The sequence below is a fragment of the Lissotriton vulgaris genome, chromosome 4_1 (genome assembly GCF_964263255.1).
Source record: "Lissotriton vulgaris chromosome 4_1, aLisVul1.2, whole genome shotgun sequence".
NCBI lineage: Eukaryota > Metazoa > Chordata > Amphibia > Caudata > Salamandridae > Lissotriton > Lissotriton vulgaris.
Window position 1 is genome coordinate 1,804,681,676 of NC_141691.1, and position 17,647 is coordinate 1,804,699,322.

The 17,647-nt window shown below is 44.1% G+C and overlaps 1 protein-coding gene across 1 annotated transcript in view; it reads left to right on the plus strand.

The window, feature by feature from the left end:
* Window positions 1-17,647, plus strand: part of LOC147724582 (fibrocystin-L-like) — a 2,246,326-nt gene that overhangs the window by 914,366 nt on the left and 1,314,313 nt on the right. The window contains exon 34 of the mRNA XM_086918063.1: window positions 10,568-10,703. Within this exon, the coding sequence (XP_086774189.1) occupies window positions 10,568-10,703 (136 nt within the window). The remainder of the gene's footprint in view (window positions 1-10,567; window positions 10,704-17,647) is intronic.

Consider the following 17,647-nt stretch of genomic DNA (forward strand, 5'->3'; position numbering starts at 1 on the left):
ATGAGACGGCGTTGACTTGTCTGGTCATCGAGAGTGAGGAGTCTAGGATGAAGCCAAGGTTACGTGAGTGGTCTGTGGGTATGGGTGCTGAGCCCAGAGCCGAAGGCCACCATGAGTCGTCCTAGGCAGAGGGGGATGATCCTAGGATGAGCATTTCCGTTTTGTCTGAGTTAAGTTTTAGGCGGCTGTTTTTCATCCATACGGCTACTTCTTTCATGCCTTCATGAAGATTGGTTTTGGCGGGGTTAGGGTCTTTGGTGAGGGAAAGGATCAGCTGGGTGTCGTCAGCGTAGGAGATGATGTTAAGGTTGTGTTGACGCGTGATGGATGCGAGTGGACTCATGTAAACGTTGAAGAGGGTGGGACTGAGTGATGATCCTTGTGGTACACCGCAGATGACTTCGGTGGCCTCTGATTTGAATGGGGGAAGTCCGACTCTCTGAGTTCTCCCAGCTAGGAACGAGACGATCCAGCCCAAGGCTTTTCCTTGTATGCCGATGTTGTTGAGGCGTTGTATGAGGGTGCTGTGACAGACAGTGTTGAAGGCGGCAGAGAGGTCTAGTAGAATGAGGGCCACTGTTTCTCCGTTGTCCAGTAGTGTTTGGATGTCGTCTGTAGCTGCGATGAGGGCGGTCTCGGTGCTGTGTTTGGCTCGAAAGCCTGACTGTGAGGGATGGAGGGAATTGTTGGATTCAAGGAAGGCGGCGAGCTGGCTATTGACGGCTTTCTCAATGACTTTGGCAGGGAATGGGAGGAGGGATATGGGGCGATAGTTTTTAAGTTCAGAGGGGTCTGCTGTGGGTTTCTTCGGGAGGGCGCTGACTTCGCGTGTTTCCAGCTTTCTGGGAAGGTAGCAGAGTTGAAGGAGCAGTTGATGACATCACGGAGATGGGGTGCGATTATGGAGTCTGCTTTGTTGAAGATGTGGTGGGGACAGGGGCCGGTTGGCGAGCCAGAATGGATGGAGTTCATTAGGCGGATGGTGTCTTCAGAGGTTCAGGAAGAAGGGTACAGAAAGAGGCAAGCTGGGTACAGATAGAAGCAAGTTAGGTGCATAAAGAGGCATGAGAAGTACAGAAAGAAGCAACAGACATGCAGAAAGGGGGAATAGGGATGAAGAAAGAGGCAAACAGGGTGCAGAAAAAAGCAAGAGAGGTGCAGAAAGAAACAAAAAAATATAGAAAGAAAGAATACAGGTGCAGAAAAAGGCAAGGGGGTACACGAAGAGGGAAGAGGGGTACAGAAAGAGGCACAAGAGGTGCAGATAGAAGCAACAGAGGTGCATAAAGAAGCAATTTAGGTGCATAAAGAGGCAAAAGAAGTACAGATAGAAGCAACAGAGATGAAAAAAGGGGAAAGAAGGGAAGAGAAAGAGGCTAGAGGGGTGCAGAAAGAAGCACGAGAGATGCAGAAAGAGGCAAAAAAATTGCAGACAGAAACAACAGCTGTACAAAAAGAGGCAAGAGGAGTGCTGAAAGAGGGAAGAGGGATACAGAAAGGTACACAAGGGGTGCAGACAGGTAGAAGAGGGGTGGAGAAAGAGGCAAGCAGGTGCAGAAAGAAGCAAGAGGGTTGCAGAAATAAACAAAACAAGTACAGAAAGAAGAAACAGGTGCAGGAAAAGGCAAGAGGGGTATATAAAGAGGGAAGAGGGTGTAGAAAAAGGCATGAAGGATGTAGAAAGAAGCATCAGAGGTTCAGAAAGACACAAGAGAACTACAGAAAGAAGCAACAGAAGAGTAGAAAAGGGGATGAGGGGTGGAAAAAGAGGCAGGAGAAGTATGGAAAGAAGAAATAGAGATACAAAAAGGGGAACCAGGGTTGGAGAAAGGGGCAAGAGAGGTCCAGAAAGAAGCAAGAGATGTACGGAAAGAAACAAAAGATGTGCAGAAAGAAAGATCAGAGAGGCAGAAAGAAGCATGAGTGGTGCAGAAAGAAGCAGGAATGGTGCACAGCAAAGCAAAAGGAGTGCAGAAAGAAGCAAAAGAGGTGCCAAAAGCACAGAAAGAAGGAACACAGATGCGGAAAGAAGCAAATGAAGTACAGGAAGAAAGAACAAAGGTGTAGAAAAAAGCAAGTGGGTTGCAGAAAGAAGCAAGAGAGGTATAGAAAAATGCATCAAAGGTGCCGAAAAAGGGATGAGGGGTCGAGAAAGAGGCAAGACGGGGGTGCAGAAAGAAGCAAGAGAGGTGTAGAAAGAATCAAAAGAAGTGCAGAAAGAAGGAACAGAGGTGCAGAGAGAAGCAAGAGGGGTGCAGAAAGAAGCACGAGGGTTGGCAAAAGAAGCAAAAGAGGTACAGAAAGAAGCAAGAGAAATGCGGAAAGAAGCAACAGGTGCACAAAGAGGGAACAAGGGTGCAAAAAGAGGCAAGAGAAGTACAAGAAAAAAGCAATAAAGATGCAGAAAGGGGAAGAGGGGTGGAGAAAGAGGCAAGAGGGAACCAGAAAAAAGCTAAAGAGGTGTAGGAAGAAACAAATGTAGTGCAGATAGAAGGAACTGGGGTGCAGAAAGAGGCAAGAGGAGTACAGAAAGAGCGGAGAGAGGTGCATAAAGAGGCACAAGAGGTACTGAAAGAAGCAAGAGAAGTAGAGAAAGAATCAACAGAGATGCAGAAAGGAGAAAGTGAGGTGTTGAAAGAGGCAAGGGGTATATAGAAAGAAGCAAGAGAGGTACAGAAAGAGGCAAGGTAGGTGCAGAAAGTGGCAAGAGAAGTGCAGAAAGAAGCAACAGAGATGCAGAAAGGGGTAAGAAGGGTGGATAAAGTGGTAAGAGGGGTACTGAAAGAAGCAAGAGAGGTGCAGAAAGAAACAATGGAACTACAGAAAGAACAAACAGAAGTGCAGAAAGAGACATGAGACATCCAGAAACAAGCAAGACAGGTACAGAAACTGGCTGGAAAGGTGAAGAAAGAAGCAACAAGGTACAGAAAGAAACAAAAGAAGTGCCGAAAAAAGTGGTGCCAAGAGAGGCAAAAGGGGCGCAGAAAGTGGGAAACGGGTCCTGAAGGAAGCACTAGGGGTGCAGAAAGAAGCAAGAGAGGTGCAGAAAGAACCAACAGAAGTGCAGAAAGAAGCAACAGAGGTGCAGAAAGAAGGAAGAGGGGTGTACATAGAGGCAAGAGAAGTGTAGCACAAAGTAATAGAGATGAATAAATGGGGAAGAGGGGATGATAAAGAGGCAATAGTGGTGCAGAAGGGAGAGTTGCTAAAAGAAACAAAAGAATTGAAGAAAGAAGGATCAGAGGTGCAGAAAAAGGCAAGAGGGATGCTGAAACAGGGTGGAGCGGTGCTGAAAGAACAAGAAAGGTTCAGAAAGAAGCAAAAGAAGTGCAGAAAGAAGCAACAGAGGTGCAGAAAAAGGGTGATGGGTGGAGACGAGGCAAGAGAAGTACAGAAAAAAGCAACAGAGATGCAAAAAGTGGCAACAGAGGTGGAGAAAGAAACAAGAAGGGTGCAGAAAGAAGAAAGAGAGGTGCAGAAAAACCCAAAAGATGTGCAGTAAGAAGGAGCAGAGGTGCATAAAGAGGCAAAAGGGGTGCAGAAAGAGGGAAGGGTGGTGCAGAAATAAGTATGAGTGGTGCAGAAAGAAGCAAGCGAGATGCAATATGTGTGCAGAAAGAAGCAACAGGGGTGCAAAAAGAGGCTAGAGGGGTTCAAAAAGAGGGAAGAGGGTGCAGAAATAGGCACAAGAGATGCAGAAAGGATCAAGAGATGTGCAGAAAGAAACAAACAAAAGAAGTACAGAAAGAAAGAACAGAGGTGTAGAAAGAAGCAACAGGGGTGCAGGAAGAGGGGTAGAGAAAGAAGAAAGGGGCTGCGGAAAGAAGCAAGAGAGCTGCAGAAAGACACAAAATATGTGCAGAAAGAAGGAACAGAGGTGCAGAAAGGCAAGAGGGGTGCAGAAAGAGGGAAGGGGGTTGCAGAAAGAGGTAAAAGGGATGCAGAAGAAAGCAAAAAAAGGACAGTAAGAAGGCACAGGGGTACGGAAAGAAGCAAATAAAGTACAGAAAGAAGGAACAAAGGTGTAGAAAAAGGCAAGTGGGGTGCAGAAAGAAGCAAGAGTGGTATAGAAAGATGCATCAGAGGTACCGAAAAAAGGAAGAGAGGTAGAGAAAGGGGCAAGAGGGGTGCTGCAGATAGAAACAAAAGAAGTGCAGAAAGAAGGAACATAGGTGCAGAGAGAAGCAAGAGGGGTGCAGAAAGAGGGAAAATGGATGCATGAAGAAGCAAAAGAGGTACAGAAAGAATCAAGAGAGTTGCAGAAAGAAACAAAAGAATTGCAGAAAGAAGGAACAGGGGTGCAGAGAGAAGCAAGAGGGGCGCAGAAAGAGAGAAAAGGGATGCAGAAAGAAGCACGAGGGGTGACAAAAGAAGCAAAAGAGGTACAGAAAGAAGCAAGAGAGGTATAGAAAGATGCATCAGAGGTGCCGAAAAAAGGAAGAGGGGTAGAGAAAGAGGCAAGAGAGGTGCAGAAAGAAACAAAAGATGTGTAGAAAGCAGGAACAGAGGTGAAGAGAGAAGCAGATGGGGTGCAGAACAGAGCAACAGGGATGCAGAAAGAGAGAGGAGGAGTGGAGCAGGAGGCAAGAGAAGTGCAGAAAAAAGCAATAGAGATTCAAAAAGGGGGACAGGGGTAGAGAAAGTGGCAAGAGGGGTGCAGAAAGATGCAAGAGGGGTACAGAAAGAAGCAGCAAAGGTGCAGAAAGAGGGATGAGGGGTGTAGAAATAGTCAAGAGAAGTGCAGGAAGAAGCAACAGAGATGCAGAAAGGGGTAAGAGGGGAGGAGAAAGAGGCAAGAGGGTTACAGAAAGAAGCAAGAGAGGTGCAGAAAGAAACTATGGAACTACAGAAAGGATGGACAGAGGTGCAGAAAGAGGTAAGAGATGCAGAAACAAGCAGGACAGGTACAGAAACTGGCAGGAAAGGTGAAGAAAGAGAGAACAGGGTGCAGAAAGAAGTAAGAGAGGTGTAAAAGGAGGTAAGAAGGGTGAAGAAAGGGGCATGAGGGGTACAGAAAGAAACAAAAGAAGTGCAGAAAGAAGCAACAGAGGTGCACAAAGAGGCAAGAGGAGTACAGAAAGAGGCAAGAGAAGTGCAGAAAGCAGCAACGGAGGTGGACAAAGAGAAGTGCAGAAAGAGGCAAGAGAAGTGCAGGAAGAAGCAACAGAGGGGCACAAAAAGGCAAGAGAAGTGCAAAAAGAGGCAAGCGAGGTACAGAAACAGTCAGGAGATTTACAGAAAGAGGGAACAGGGGTGAGGAAAGAGGCCATAGAGGTGCTCAAAGAGGGAAGAAGAGTGCAGAAAGAGGCAAGAGGGGTGCAGAAAGAAGCAAGTGAGGTGCATAAAAAGGCAACAGAGGCGCAGAAAAAGGCAAGAGAGGTGCAAAAATTAGAGGAGGTATACAGAAAGAAGCAAATGAAGTACAGAATATCACATACTTTCTACCCAAATAATTTTATTGCACAACATACCACACAATTCCACTACACACAACGTACATCCACTAAAAATCTTTTGTGAAAAACGTTTACAGTTATAGCACCAATAGCTCTAACTCTCACAAATGCAAAACCTATTACATTGCAATGCTTCTTCAACTAGTAGTCACATTTGCAGAGTGCTGGAGACAGGGTGCTAAACCTCCGAACAGTGCTCAGAAATTCTGCTGGGTAGGACATACAGGAGGCACAAGGAGGGCTTCTTGGCCCACAAAGTCCCTCAAGAGTAAAGAGGACTTCATCCCCCAACCCGTAGTGTGCCAGAAAGGGGACTTAGCCTCTGAAGACCTCTTAGCAAACCCACTGTTTGGGACTTACTGGAGGTAACAGGAGGGTTAGTTGGTCTCCAATGATATCTTTGGGGGCCAACTCCCCCTCCTATTACCTCCACTAAGTCCCACACACAGCAGGATTGCTAAGTTCTCAAAGCATGCCTCGCCCTTTGCCAACCACTCTGATAATGTACTTCCTGGCGTGCTGTTGGATAGGGATTAAAGCCCCCTTAACTGCTGGGAGTACTTAGGGGCCAACTAGCCTTCCTGATAGCTCCCTCCATTCAGCCCCAGATAGTGGGATTGCTGAGAGCTGGACAGAGGCCATGACCCCTTTCTCTACCATTCTTCAAACGCGCCTCCTGGTGCGCTCTTGGTTGAGATATGAAGTCCACTTGCCTGCTAAGGGTCACTGGGGGCCAACTAGCCCTCCTGTTATCTCTAGTAAGCCCCACACAGCTGGATTTGCGAAGAGTGGTCCGAGGCCACGCCCCCTTTGTACACCACTCTGCAAACACGCCTCATGGCACACTGCTGCCCTGGGTAGGTCCTCAGGACACAAGAGGACAGCATTGAGTAGTGTAAAAAGGGGGTAACCTCAGACCACCTCTCAGCAATCCCACTTTGTGTGGCTTACTGGAATTATATGGTGGGCTAGTTGGCCCCTAAGGACCCTCAGGATTCAAGGGGACTTAGGGCTAGATGTAGGTAGGAACTATTTAGCGATTTTAAATTACCGAATTTTACTGATTCGGTAACTTAAAATCGGTAAATCAATGGGTCCGACATGTAGGTATTCCAGATGTGCTGGAATACCGAATCGGATGAATTCGGTATTTACCGATTTGGTAAATACCGAATCGGTAATGCCCATTCATTCCTATGGGCTTTGAAGCCCATAGGAATGAATGGGCATTACCGAATTGGTATTTACGGAATCGGTAAATACCGAATTTCACAAGGGTGCAGGGGGTGTCACTTTGACACCCTCTGGCACCCCCAAAACCGGCACGGGTGCCATGTGGCAGGCAGACCTGCCCTAAGGGCAGGTCTGCCTGTCACATGGCATAGGTGTGCATGCACACATGTGCATGCACACCGGAATCAGTATTTTACCATCAAATTGGATTTGATGGTAAAATACCGATTCGTTAAGGCTCCTGGGACTCTGAAGAGTCCCACCTACATATGGGTGGCTCTGAATCGGTAAATTTTGCGATTTTTTATTTTACCGAATCGGTAAAATTACCGAATCTGTAATTTTACCGATTCTGTAAAATAATGCCCCCTACATGCCATTCACCTGTTTACCGATCGGTAACGGCCGAAAATACCGATTTTTGGCCGTTACCGACCGACCTACATCGGGCCCATAATCCCCAACCTAGAACATTTTTGGCCCCAGGAAACCCATCCTCCGCTGCATTGCCACTTATTTAAAAAATCCATTAAAAGTAGGGGGGCCTCATGGGACTTTGGCTCTATTTTCCCAAAAATGTTTTAATTTTTTACAGTAGGAGGGCCTCGTGGCACCCCTTGCCTGGGCCACTTTTGGCCCGGGGGACCCTATCCCCCAGGGCTTGGCCACACACTGGTGACTACAGGGGGAGCCCCAATACCCCTGCGGTCCCTGTTGGCTTCCTGCCTCCTGCAAGAACAGGCATTGCTTTTGGGCAAAGGGAGCTGCTAACATGCAGCTCCATTTGCCTAAAAGCAAATCTGCTTCACTTCATGGAAGCAAAAGCAGTTTTTCTGCTTTTGCTTCCATGAAGTGAAGCACAAGTTTCCAATGGTAGGGCGGGAGCAGTGCAAACTGCAATGTCCCGGTGTTGGTACCCTGGGACATTGCTGGAGCCTGAGGGGTGGTGGTGCAGAGGGCCAAGGATGGCTCCTGGAATGTGGCACATGATCCCCCTCCTAACAGATTTGAAGCCCCAGGGTGATGATGGTCCCTGGGGCCAGGGATCCGTAATGGACCTCATATTTAAATGAAGTGTGCCACAGGGATGTGGTGGTACCCACAGGAGTGTGGGGGCTGTAGCCCCCAAGCTTATTTTTTACAAGTAGCCCCTGGCAGGTGGCAGTACCTGAGTTTAGGGGGCCCTCAAGTCCTCCTGCCCATAATAAATTCAAGCCCTGGTAAGGTGGCGTACCCTGGGGCAGTGTGGGGGTGGTAGGAGCCCCCATGCATTTTTTTTCAAGAAGCCCCTGGGAGTTGGTGGTTGCTCTGGCTGGGGGGGAACTGCATGCCCGCACATTATTAGCAAAGCACCAGGGAGGTGTGGGTCCCCGGGGCTGCTGGAGCCCCCGGGGTCCCCTGCTACACAATTATGGATTGACCCCGGGACCTGGCCCACCGAGGGCTTAATACAAACATCGGACCCACTGAGCAGGCCTTGGGGCCATTGTTTTTCAACCCTGCCCCTTATCTTGTTTTTTACATTTTTTCTTGTGACTCGGTTCAACCAAGTCGCAAGCCTGCTGCCAACACTTTCTGGTTTGAAGTGTTGGCAGCAAATCAGAATCAAGCTTGTGCTTGGGAGGCTTTGCGGATCCACTGCGATCACCAAATATCAAATTTTTCTATGTATGAATTTTTCAGGAACTACTGAATGGATTTACAAAAGGTCATTTTCTGAGCCACGAGCTACCTTTTTAACCAAATTTGGTGTAATTCCGTTCAGCAGTCCAGGCTGCAGCTTTGTCTAAAGTTTCCTATGAAAATTAACATGGAGAAAGTTTTGGGACCCCCCTTTTTTATCGGTCCCCTTTTACCAAATCACCCCAAAACTGTCAAGAAAGGAGCTGACCTGAGCAGGGCATTAGTTTTGAAAGTCCGCAAAAACATTAGCCTACTGACAACTGCCTGCCAGAATGACTGTCCCCCATAAATAATAGTTCTCTTTCTTAGAGTCCCCACTCAGTACTGTATACTTCCATTTTCAGTGCCTTCAGAGTTGGAAAATGAAGTGAAAACTGGTGGAAGAGAGACCCACATTACTATGTTTCCTTTTACCTTTTTCCCACAAACAATTTCGGTTGATCCATAAAGTTCTTTCATTCAATGATAAATTGTAAGTGTGTGATAGGAGAATCTTTAGATTTACAAAATCATACACATTTTTAATTTCGATTTTGAAATCTTTCTCCTTTTGAGTTTTTTCTTCAAAAAATGACTTATTCAGTTATATAAGCTGTGGCATATGTTACACTTTTCCATACAGAGAGCGGAACTTACGCCAGTATTTTAATGTGCAATGTACATTTAATCAAAAGTGTGAGGAACCAGATGCATATTGGTATGTGAATTCTCAGTAAGTTCCACTTCATTGGGTGTTAACCCAATTTCCATGGAACTAAACTGACTACCTCTCTGACACAACACAGAAAATTTACCATACACAATGAAACTTAAGCAACTTCCTGTGTATGCAATTTTATAAATCAAGAGCAGCTAACACCTGTATAAGTTATATTTTTCCAAGTCACTGGTTCTTCATGAAATGTTAATGAGTTTTATATAAATTTCTCAAATTAGAAATAAATATATATCGGTAAGCTTGACCTTTAAATCAAAACATCCTTTGTAACTTGCGTCCCTAGTTTTGTCACTGTCTATAATGCTTTTGGCAGCTGGAAGCCTTCAGGTTGAATCAAGAATACACATCATTACATTTTCTCTGCATTTTCGGTTACCTTATACTAACCATCCTATCCTTTCTTCCATACGTCCAGGCTTCAGTTGTTCACGGACTTGCTTGTGATAGTAACTAATATTACTACTTCTCGTTATTTCAATCAATCAATCAGGGTGGGGGGGTGCTTGCTTTCTCCTTTCATGATTGTCTTCGTACATATTTCAGTTATGAATAGCAGGGTATTGAGTTTAATGTGTGCTGTCATAAGCATGTTTTTTAAATTAAGCGTCCAATAGCTTCAAATTTTAATTAGGAGCGTAAGGATCAGATTTTAATTTATGAGTTGTTATGAGTAGTTTTTCATCTGCAGAAATGATGATAAAAATGTACAGCAAAAGAGTTTTCTGAAATTGAGTTTATTTACCTTCCCAATTTTTACTTCTATGTTTTTACTTTGTTGTCCTCGTTCTTCACTGTTTTATACTCCACAATATGTATGTTTAATATTTATTGTGGTATTGTGCTTTGTGCATTATGTTCTAGAAATCGCTCTCTCTCCATCTATCTTTTTTGCCTCCTACCTTTTACCATTTTGTTTCCCAATTAAGTAACCTCCACCTCTTTTATTGCTTCTCCCTTTGTTTCCTTCTTTTTTATTTTCCCATTTTATTTCCTGCTATGTCTCCTTTTCCATTTTAACTTTCCTTTTCTTTTTCCTACTTTTATTTATTTTGAGGGGTAACTATCACCCATACTTATTCTCCTCCCTCCCTAACACGTCTTCTTTTTTTCTGATTTACTTTTGTCTTCCCACTATCGCCATCTTTTAAAAGTCTTCAATTTTTAAAGGGTTGAAGATTTCAAATAATTGGTTCACAAAACATCATTGTATTCAGTAAACATCAATTTGCAAATTGCGACACCTTTTACCAAATGAATTTTTAGTACACAAGGACCAATATTTCTTTAAGCTGACTCAGTTCCATATTTCAGGGGTATCTCAGCACATTGGCCTGTAATTCTCTAGGTAAAAACCTCTATTGAGAAACTAAAGGCTGATTGAACTTTCTGATAAAATCAAATAGAACTATATCTGCAAAATAATCTCATGTGAACACAAAAAACTATTAATTAATCAACCATTTGTTTTCTTTTACAGGGACAATTAGGACTTGCCAGTGTTGATGTTTTTGTAAATGGATTCAATTTTACTTTAACAGGCCATTTTCTGTATACGTCTATTGCCTATTCTCCAGTAATTACAGATGTTATTCCAAATACAAGTAGTGTCTTAGGTAAGATCCTATGTAAATCATTATTTGGCTGGTTAAAAAAATGTGTTTACACATGTGTGTGATTAAAACATTTTGTTGTCCTCTTCTATAACAAAACATATTTGTTTCCTTAGAACAGCCGAACAGTGAGTCCATTGTCACATGAACACACTTAGAAAGGCACAGGACTCCTTAAAATATAATTGGTGTAAAATCTCATTAAGCCAACATCTGTAAAGATGCAGAGAAAACAAATGGAGTGAAAGATTCCTAGAATTCCTACCACAAAGCCAACTGTGGTTTCTTTAAATTATATAAACTATCTAATCTAATGCTGCATCATTAGTAAGTGCCCTAGAAAATAAAATAGATAATTGTATTCAACGTGGAAAATGGTTTAAACAGTGATGTATTATTGATTTAATGCAAATCCATTTTTACTCACATTTTACCCCATTACCTTCTTTTTCGGGAGTTTGCCTCCTTCAGCCCAATATGATGTTTCATTAAATTCAAGGCATTAAGTTTTGTTTAGTATTAGGCGGAGCAAATAAGTGATATACTGTTCATATTAAGCAGACCTGTGTGGTTATTGTGAAGGTGTACAATGTTTAAACTTTAATATGCAAGCTTGTTTATTTCATCTGACCACAATATTGACATTAGGTTAATATGAAGACTCGTAACAAAATTGGATGAAGAAACTCCAAAGAAAAATATGCTTTACAAGTGGAATCCACATGTCAATATTTCGCCCTTGTTTGGAAAGGGATGTGGTGAATTATGCCCATGCTGCATATCACATTCCTTTAAGACAGGCCTGCATTGTGAAATACTGTAACAGTCATATGTATGATGCTGAATGAGGGCTAACATGCCTATGCCTGCATTGCAGGTTACTGCTCTCCACATGACATAAACCTTAAATAGTAAGTTGAGAGTGTAAACATAATTCAGTGTAAAGATGTTAGGGCCAGTGTGAGACCTAGATTGCAAGTTATAATTATAATTAATATTAAGTTATATTCTGATAATAATGTAACTATTCTTGTGAGATCCAGATAAAGGTTTCCATAATTTAAACCCGAGTTCAACCCCTAGTAACTTAGGAACATTTGTAAAGCATATAGAAGTACTAAAGCGGTTCAAAAGTGGAACACAAAACACAATGAAATTTCTACTCTAAGATATAAATACAGAGAATATTTGAATGAACAAAATAACACCAAAACAAAAGAAATTCAAAAAGAGAAACCAGATACATGAGCTTTTAAAGTATAGATAAAACAACAATTGGCAACGAGTCTGGCACTTTGCCAAAAAAGCGCCAAGATGGAGTGGGAGGATAACTTCTGGCAGGACCTTCTGACCGCCACTCGAGGGAAAGACACAAAACGTTTTTGGGATTTGGTGGGCAACAGGAACCGTCCTGACGATACTTTGAGGACCTGTACCATCAACGCCCAAACTTGGTTCTCCCACTTCCAAAAACTCTATTCTGCCATTGAAGGCTCACTAAATGACCCCTTTGACCTCCCGCCCTCTAGCTTGGCCCAAGACCTGGAATTCTTTTCTGTTTTGGATGTTACAAAACAGATCAAAACCCTGGTACCACTTAAAGCAGCAGGCCCGGATGGCCTCCCAGGCGATATTCTTCGAGCATACCCGGAAGATTGGGGGGTAATAATTTCTGCACTCCTCAACGCAATCGTTGCGGGAGGCCCGGTGCCAGATTCCTGGAGAGGTGCTGAGGTGGTCCCCATATACAAGAAGGGCAGTAGGGACCTACCTGGGAACTATAGGCCTATAAGCCTAATAGATTCGACCCAGAAATTGGCGGGGAAAGCAATTTTGGGGAGGATCTCGCAATGGGTGGATGAAAACCACATCCTGTCTGACATGCAAGCCAGGTTCCGCTCAGGCACCGGAACCATCGAACAGGTTTTTAGGCTCCTGTTACTACACTGGAAGGTGGTGGAGCTAGGCAAAGGCAGTCTCTATTTGGCCTTTATTGACCTAAAGACTGCCTTTGACCTGGTTCCCAGGGAGGAACTCTGGAGGGTGCTACACGGTCTAGGGATGCCCCCGTATTTACTAAACCTCCTTATTAAACTGCACAAAAACACCTATGCTCAGGTTAGATGGGGGTTGAACGGGGAAAAGACCGATAAGATCAGGGTCGAGAGGGGAGTAAGGCAGGGCTGTGTTCTGGCCCCCAACCTATTCTCCCTCTATATCAATGGGGTGGTAGACCATCTACTCGGCGAACCAGCAGACGCTCCCACTCTGGGAGGCGTAAAAATTCCAACCTTGCTGTTCGCCGATGACACCCTCCTCATCTCTAAAACCCCCCAAGGTCTCCAGACATTACTAAATCGCTTCCAGGACTTTTGCACCTCCAGGGGCCTTGTCATCAATGTGGAAAAGACCAAGTACTTAGTTTTGCACCCACCCCGCAAACTTGGCCGCCCCCCTATTTTGAATTCTATACCCCTAGAAAGAGTGGCAGAATTCGACTACTTGGGAATTCGACTCAATGACGCGATGAGCTGGACCGCCCATATCAACAAAATGGCTTTGACCCACAAAAGGGTGGGGGGGGCCCTCCTCAAAGAGTTTAACAACTCAACAAAACACTGTGTTGCCCCCCTACTTGACATATATAAAGCTCGTGCGGTCCCTGCGTCACTATATGGAGCTGAATTGTGGGGACTGGGCAAAGTGGACTTACTGTGCAAGGCCGAAAATAAATTCATTAAAGATCTCCTTGCCATACCATCGAGTAGTCCGACTATCCCAGTGCTCATGGATGCTGGCTGCAAAGCAATAGGGGACCAGGCTCGCCTTCGACCCCTCTTGCTCTGGGCCCGCCTGTGGAGGGTACCGGAGCTAAAACCCTACGCTGACGGCCTTGCTGAGGTGATGCACTCCGACGGTTGGCACAGTATCAAATGGCTGAAGAACATCAAACACCTCCTAGGGGTCCTAGGCCTGGACTCTTGTTGGCATAGTCACTCCGCTCCCCCGAAGGAGACCCTAAAAAAACTTTTTTGGGAGTGGGTCCGTGTGAAGCGCATCAGTAATCAGCAGCACTGCAAAACCACCGCAGCTTTTCTGCTGATAAAAGATGTCGTCGCCTACGAGCCGTACATGGACCTAATAACAATTGCCATGGACCGGTCCCTGTACATCAAATTTCGGCTGGGGTTGCTACCCTTGGCTGACCTCTGTTCCAGGTGGAACAAATCCCAGCCCTTTTCACGATACTGTGCTCTCTGTCCCGATAAACCAGAGACTGTGCCACATTTTCTTTTCGAATGCCCAGATTATGGCCGACCAAGATCACGTTGGCTTGGACCTATCTGCAGAGAATTGGGTACTCGCCAGCACTCTGTCGCCCTTCGGATTCTTTTAACTAATACAGCCCCCCGATTGTTTGTGCCGTTGCCAAGTTTTTAAAATGGGCCTGGTTGATTAGACTTAGAAGACTGTCCATATCAATTTAATCTCCTTTTAACTAATTTATGACGAACTAATGTGTTTTACTGTTTTCTACTTAATGTACAGTCATACTCTTTTCGACATGCTGTTTTAATCTTTTGTATCGCTTTTATGATATATGCATATCGAAATAAAGCAATCAACCAACCAACCAGATAAGGACAAGTCTAAAGTTTGAAAATGACTACGATGGAGTGCAGGTCAGGTATGAGGACTAGGTAGGTCTTGAGTTACCTAAGGACTTACACAACTTTTTGAGAAATGGTGGTTGTCAACTAGTTGTCTGTGGGGCAGCCTGCAGGGTTGACCCTTGTCAGGGTTCAATAGTGCTAGGGTGGTGAAGAGTGGGGACCCAGTGCCATTGTCCAGGAAGGTAGGAATGGTCCATGCAGTCAAAGTCTAGCAGTATGGCCCCAGGAAGGACTCAACATTGATCAACTTCAGCTTGGCGATGCTCTTGGGGAAGCCCTCTACTTTCGCACTTGGAAACTTTTGGGAAAGTGAGATCTGCTTCAGGAGAGTAAAGCAGCAAGTTGGATCCAACCATTGAGTCAACGGCTTCTGCTTCATAGAGGCCTGGTCTCCTGCCAGTCCTTGGGAAGAAGAATTGCCAAACAGATACAGTACTAGGGGTATCACATCAATGCCCATTGCCAGCCTGTGGGTGGGGGAAACTTCTGGCCCCTCCATAACCAATATGATAAGAGTTCACAGGAATGACTCTACACTTTTGCAGGACTTCCTGTGTGTGTTACAGTAAACTATCCCATAGTGCCCCTCTCTTCCTAAAATCAACATGGCACAACCTTTTGTTCTCTTTGGAAAGCTCCCTGTGCTCACTCAGAGTTGTGTGTCTGATAATGGGCAAAGCCTCCCTTGGGGTCACTCAAATCTGTACCAGAAAGCCTCTCCTCTCCCACTGAGAGTTTGCTAGGTGGTTAGCAGAGGATTAAAGGGGGCAGGCCCAAGTGTGAGCTACATCTAGCAGTGACAGTGAATGCATCTTTTTAAATTAGATTTGTTCCTGGTCACAGCCCAGATGGCCTTTCTGTCATGGCAAGGTCAACCCCTCTCCCTTTGTCTAAGCTCTGGGAGCCACTTCACATCTAATCAAGAAGCCATTCAGCTCTTGAGGGGCACTGAACACTGACATAAAGGCACATTAGGCTCAGGCAGAAAAATTTCAATTACTATTAAAATTAGCCCTCAAGCATTTTTTTCTAGATACTCTCAAATTGAAATTCACCATCTTAAGGGGGTATAATGTAACTCTCAGTGCTTTCCTTAGGTAGAGACACCCTTATCACAGTGAAAAATGACTTTTCCACTGCCAGGGCATCTAAAATACAAAATATACATGTCCTTCTTTTAAATACAATGTACCCTACCCTATGGACATTTAGGGCCCACTTTAGCGGTGACATAAATGAATTAAAAAGGTAGGTGTAGGCCTGGCAGAATGTTTGGAGACACACTTTGAATTGTCACTTTAGTGGTGGCACAATATGTGCTGCAATCCACTAGTGTCATTAAACCTATAGACCCCTGGTACACTTTTGTATCCTATACTATGGAGTTATAGGTAAGTTAAATATGGCAATCCGGTGTATAGCCAATGTTGACATGTTTTAGAGGTTAGGGAACATGCAGTGGAACCTGGTTGGGGGGTAACCATCCAAGAAGAGGCAGTTTTTTTACCGCCGGTACTTGCCTGTGGCTCTCCAATGTGTGACCGGAGTGAAGGGGCAGGAGCCTGGTAAAATCAGACAGCTGTTACCTAAACTAAAGAGCCAATGGTTTGAGAGTAACTATTCTATATCAGATTATGTGAGCGTAGGGTATGCACTTGTGGCATCTGCCTATCAGCCTCTCCGCTACCTAGTCACAGGTATGGCTGGTTGAAATGGCTGTATATTTAGAAGAACAATTTGCTCCTCTTCAAGTGAACACAAGTGTTATATGTATCAGGACAATAGCATTCTTTAGTATATTGATTTAGTATGTGCCACTTTAGCTTGATTTTTAACAAAATTCAAACCTGACAACATAGACATTGCACTGTAGTATGAGGAAATATATATCAATATACAAAAGCCGTCTTTCATAATGATGAAAGTAATATGTTTACGTAATACACACAGTTTTGTGACTTAATGTAACTTTTTGCAATTAGTCCTTCTTTATTTGTTACTTTAATGATGTGTTCTTATAGTAGCAGGTGCTCAAAATATTATTTGTTTTCTATAAATCGCATATATTTGTATAGATAATAAACCAAACATAAATTCATATGGTAGAAATCCCACAATGTATTATGTATGCATTGTAGCAGGACCTACTTTAAGAATAACAATACAATGGGACGACTGCTTATGGGACAAATCAGCTTTGCAAGATGCTGGAGTCCAAATGTGGGACAGAGCGGAGCGACATACCCACTGATTTTACTGATTGCATTGAGCTTGCCTGGTGTGTCTTCCATTGGCTAACTCCCTCTGCCGACGCAGCAAATTCAAGCACATGTGGTGAACGTAGCGGGGAAATGGATGTTGTTCTGGCTATAATGTCGTTTCTAGCTTCCCTATGAGCTCTCTTGTCAAGTGAATGGTCTGATACTTGGTAGCACTCTATAGGCAGCAAGGCCCAGGTTTACTAAGGCCAGGGCTAAGAAACACAAACTAGTTCATGGCATTTACTTTTCAGCGCAAAAGGTGCAAATACCTTTTTGTTCTGCTTTGCATTTCAGTGTCCAGTGGGTTTTACTTGGGTGGATCAGTTTGCACACCCATAGGTTTTGACACAAAGCCCAATATATAGGCAGGCTGTACTATGCAGCTAGAAATAATGGCTACTTGAAGGCAGATACATGTTAAGGCATGGGCAATGTGGAACGTTTCAAGGGAGGCCCGCATTAATTGATCAAATGCTTTCAATCAAATATATACAACTTCACATGACTGCTTATCATGCTTTTTGAAAACATTGACTTAGACAGAAAGGAGGAAAACTGGATAAAAAAGCATAGCAATCCATGATGAAGGGACAGAAGATCCTCCATGACTTTCAGCAACTGATCAAAGACATAATACCAGTGAAGATAAGGTCACATAAGGTCTATAAGACACAATCTGGTTTTTAAAAATGAATTGTTAGTGCTCTCAGGAAAAAGTGCAGATGCCTTGCAAAAATGTCTAGCTGCATCCGCCTGTTTATATAATGGTTAAATGTAATGGAGACTTAATGCATAGAACTGCTGCACAGGCCAATGTTTTATGGTATTTATTGTGTGGAAGCCTCAGAGATCTTATCAATGGTGGGGTGCTCGACTAATGAAGCTGCAGTGGGAAAATTGAGACATTGCAAGTGAGTAGCAGTGACGGAGTGGCTGTGGTGGAACCCAAGATAGAGCTGACCTCACTTTGACACAGGAAACAAAATAGTTTAAAAAACGTATTGCCAAAAAT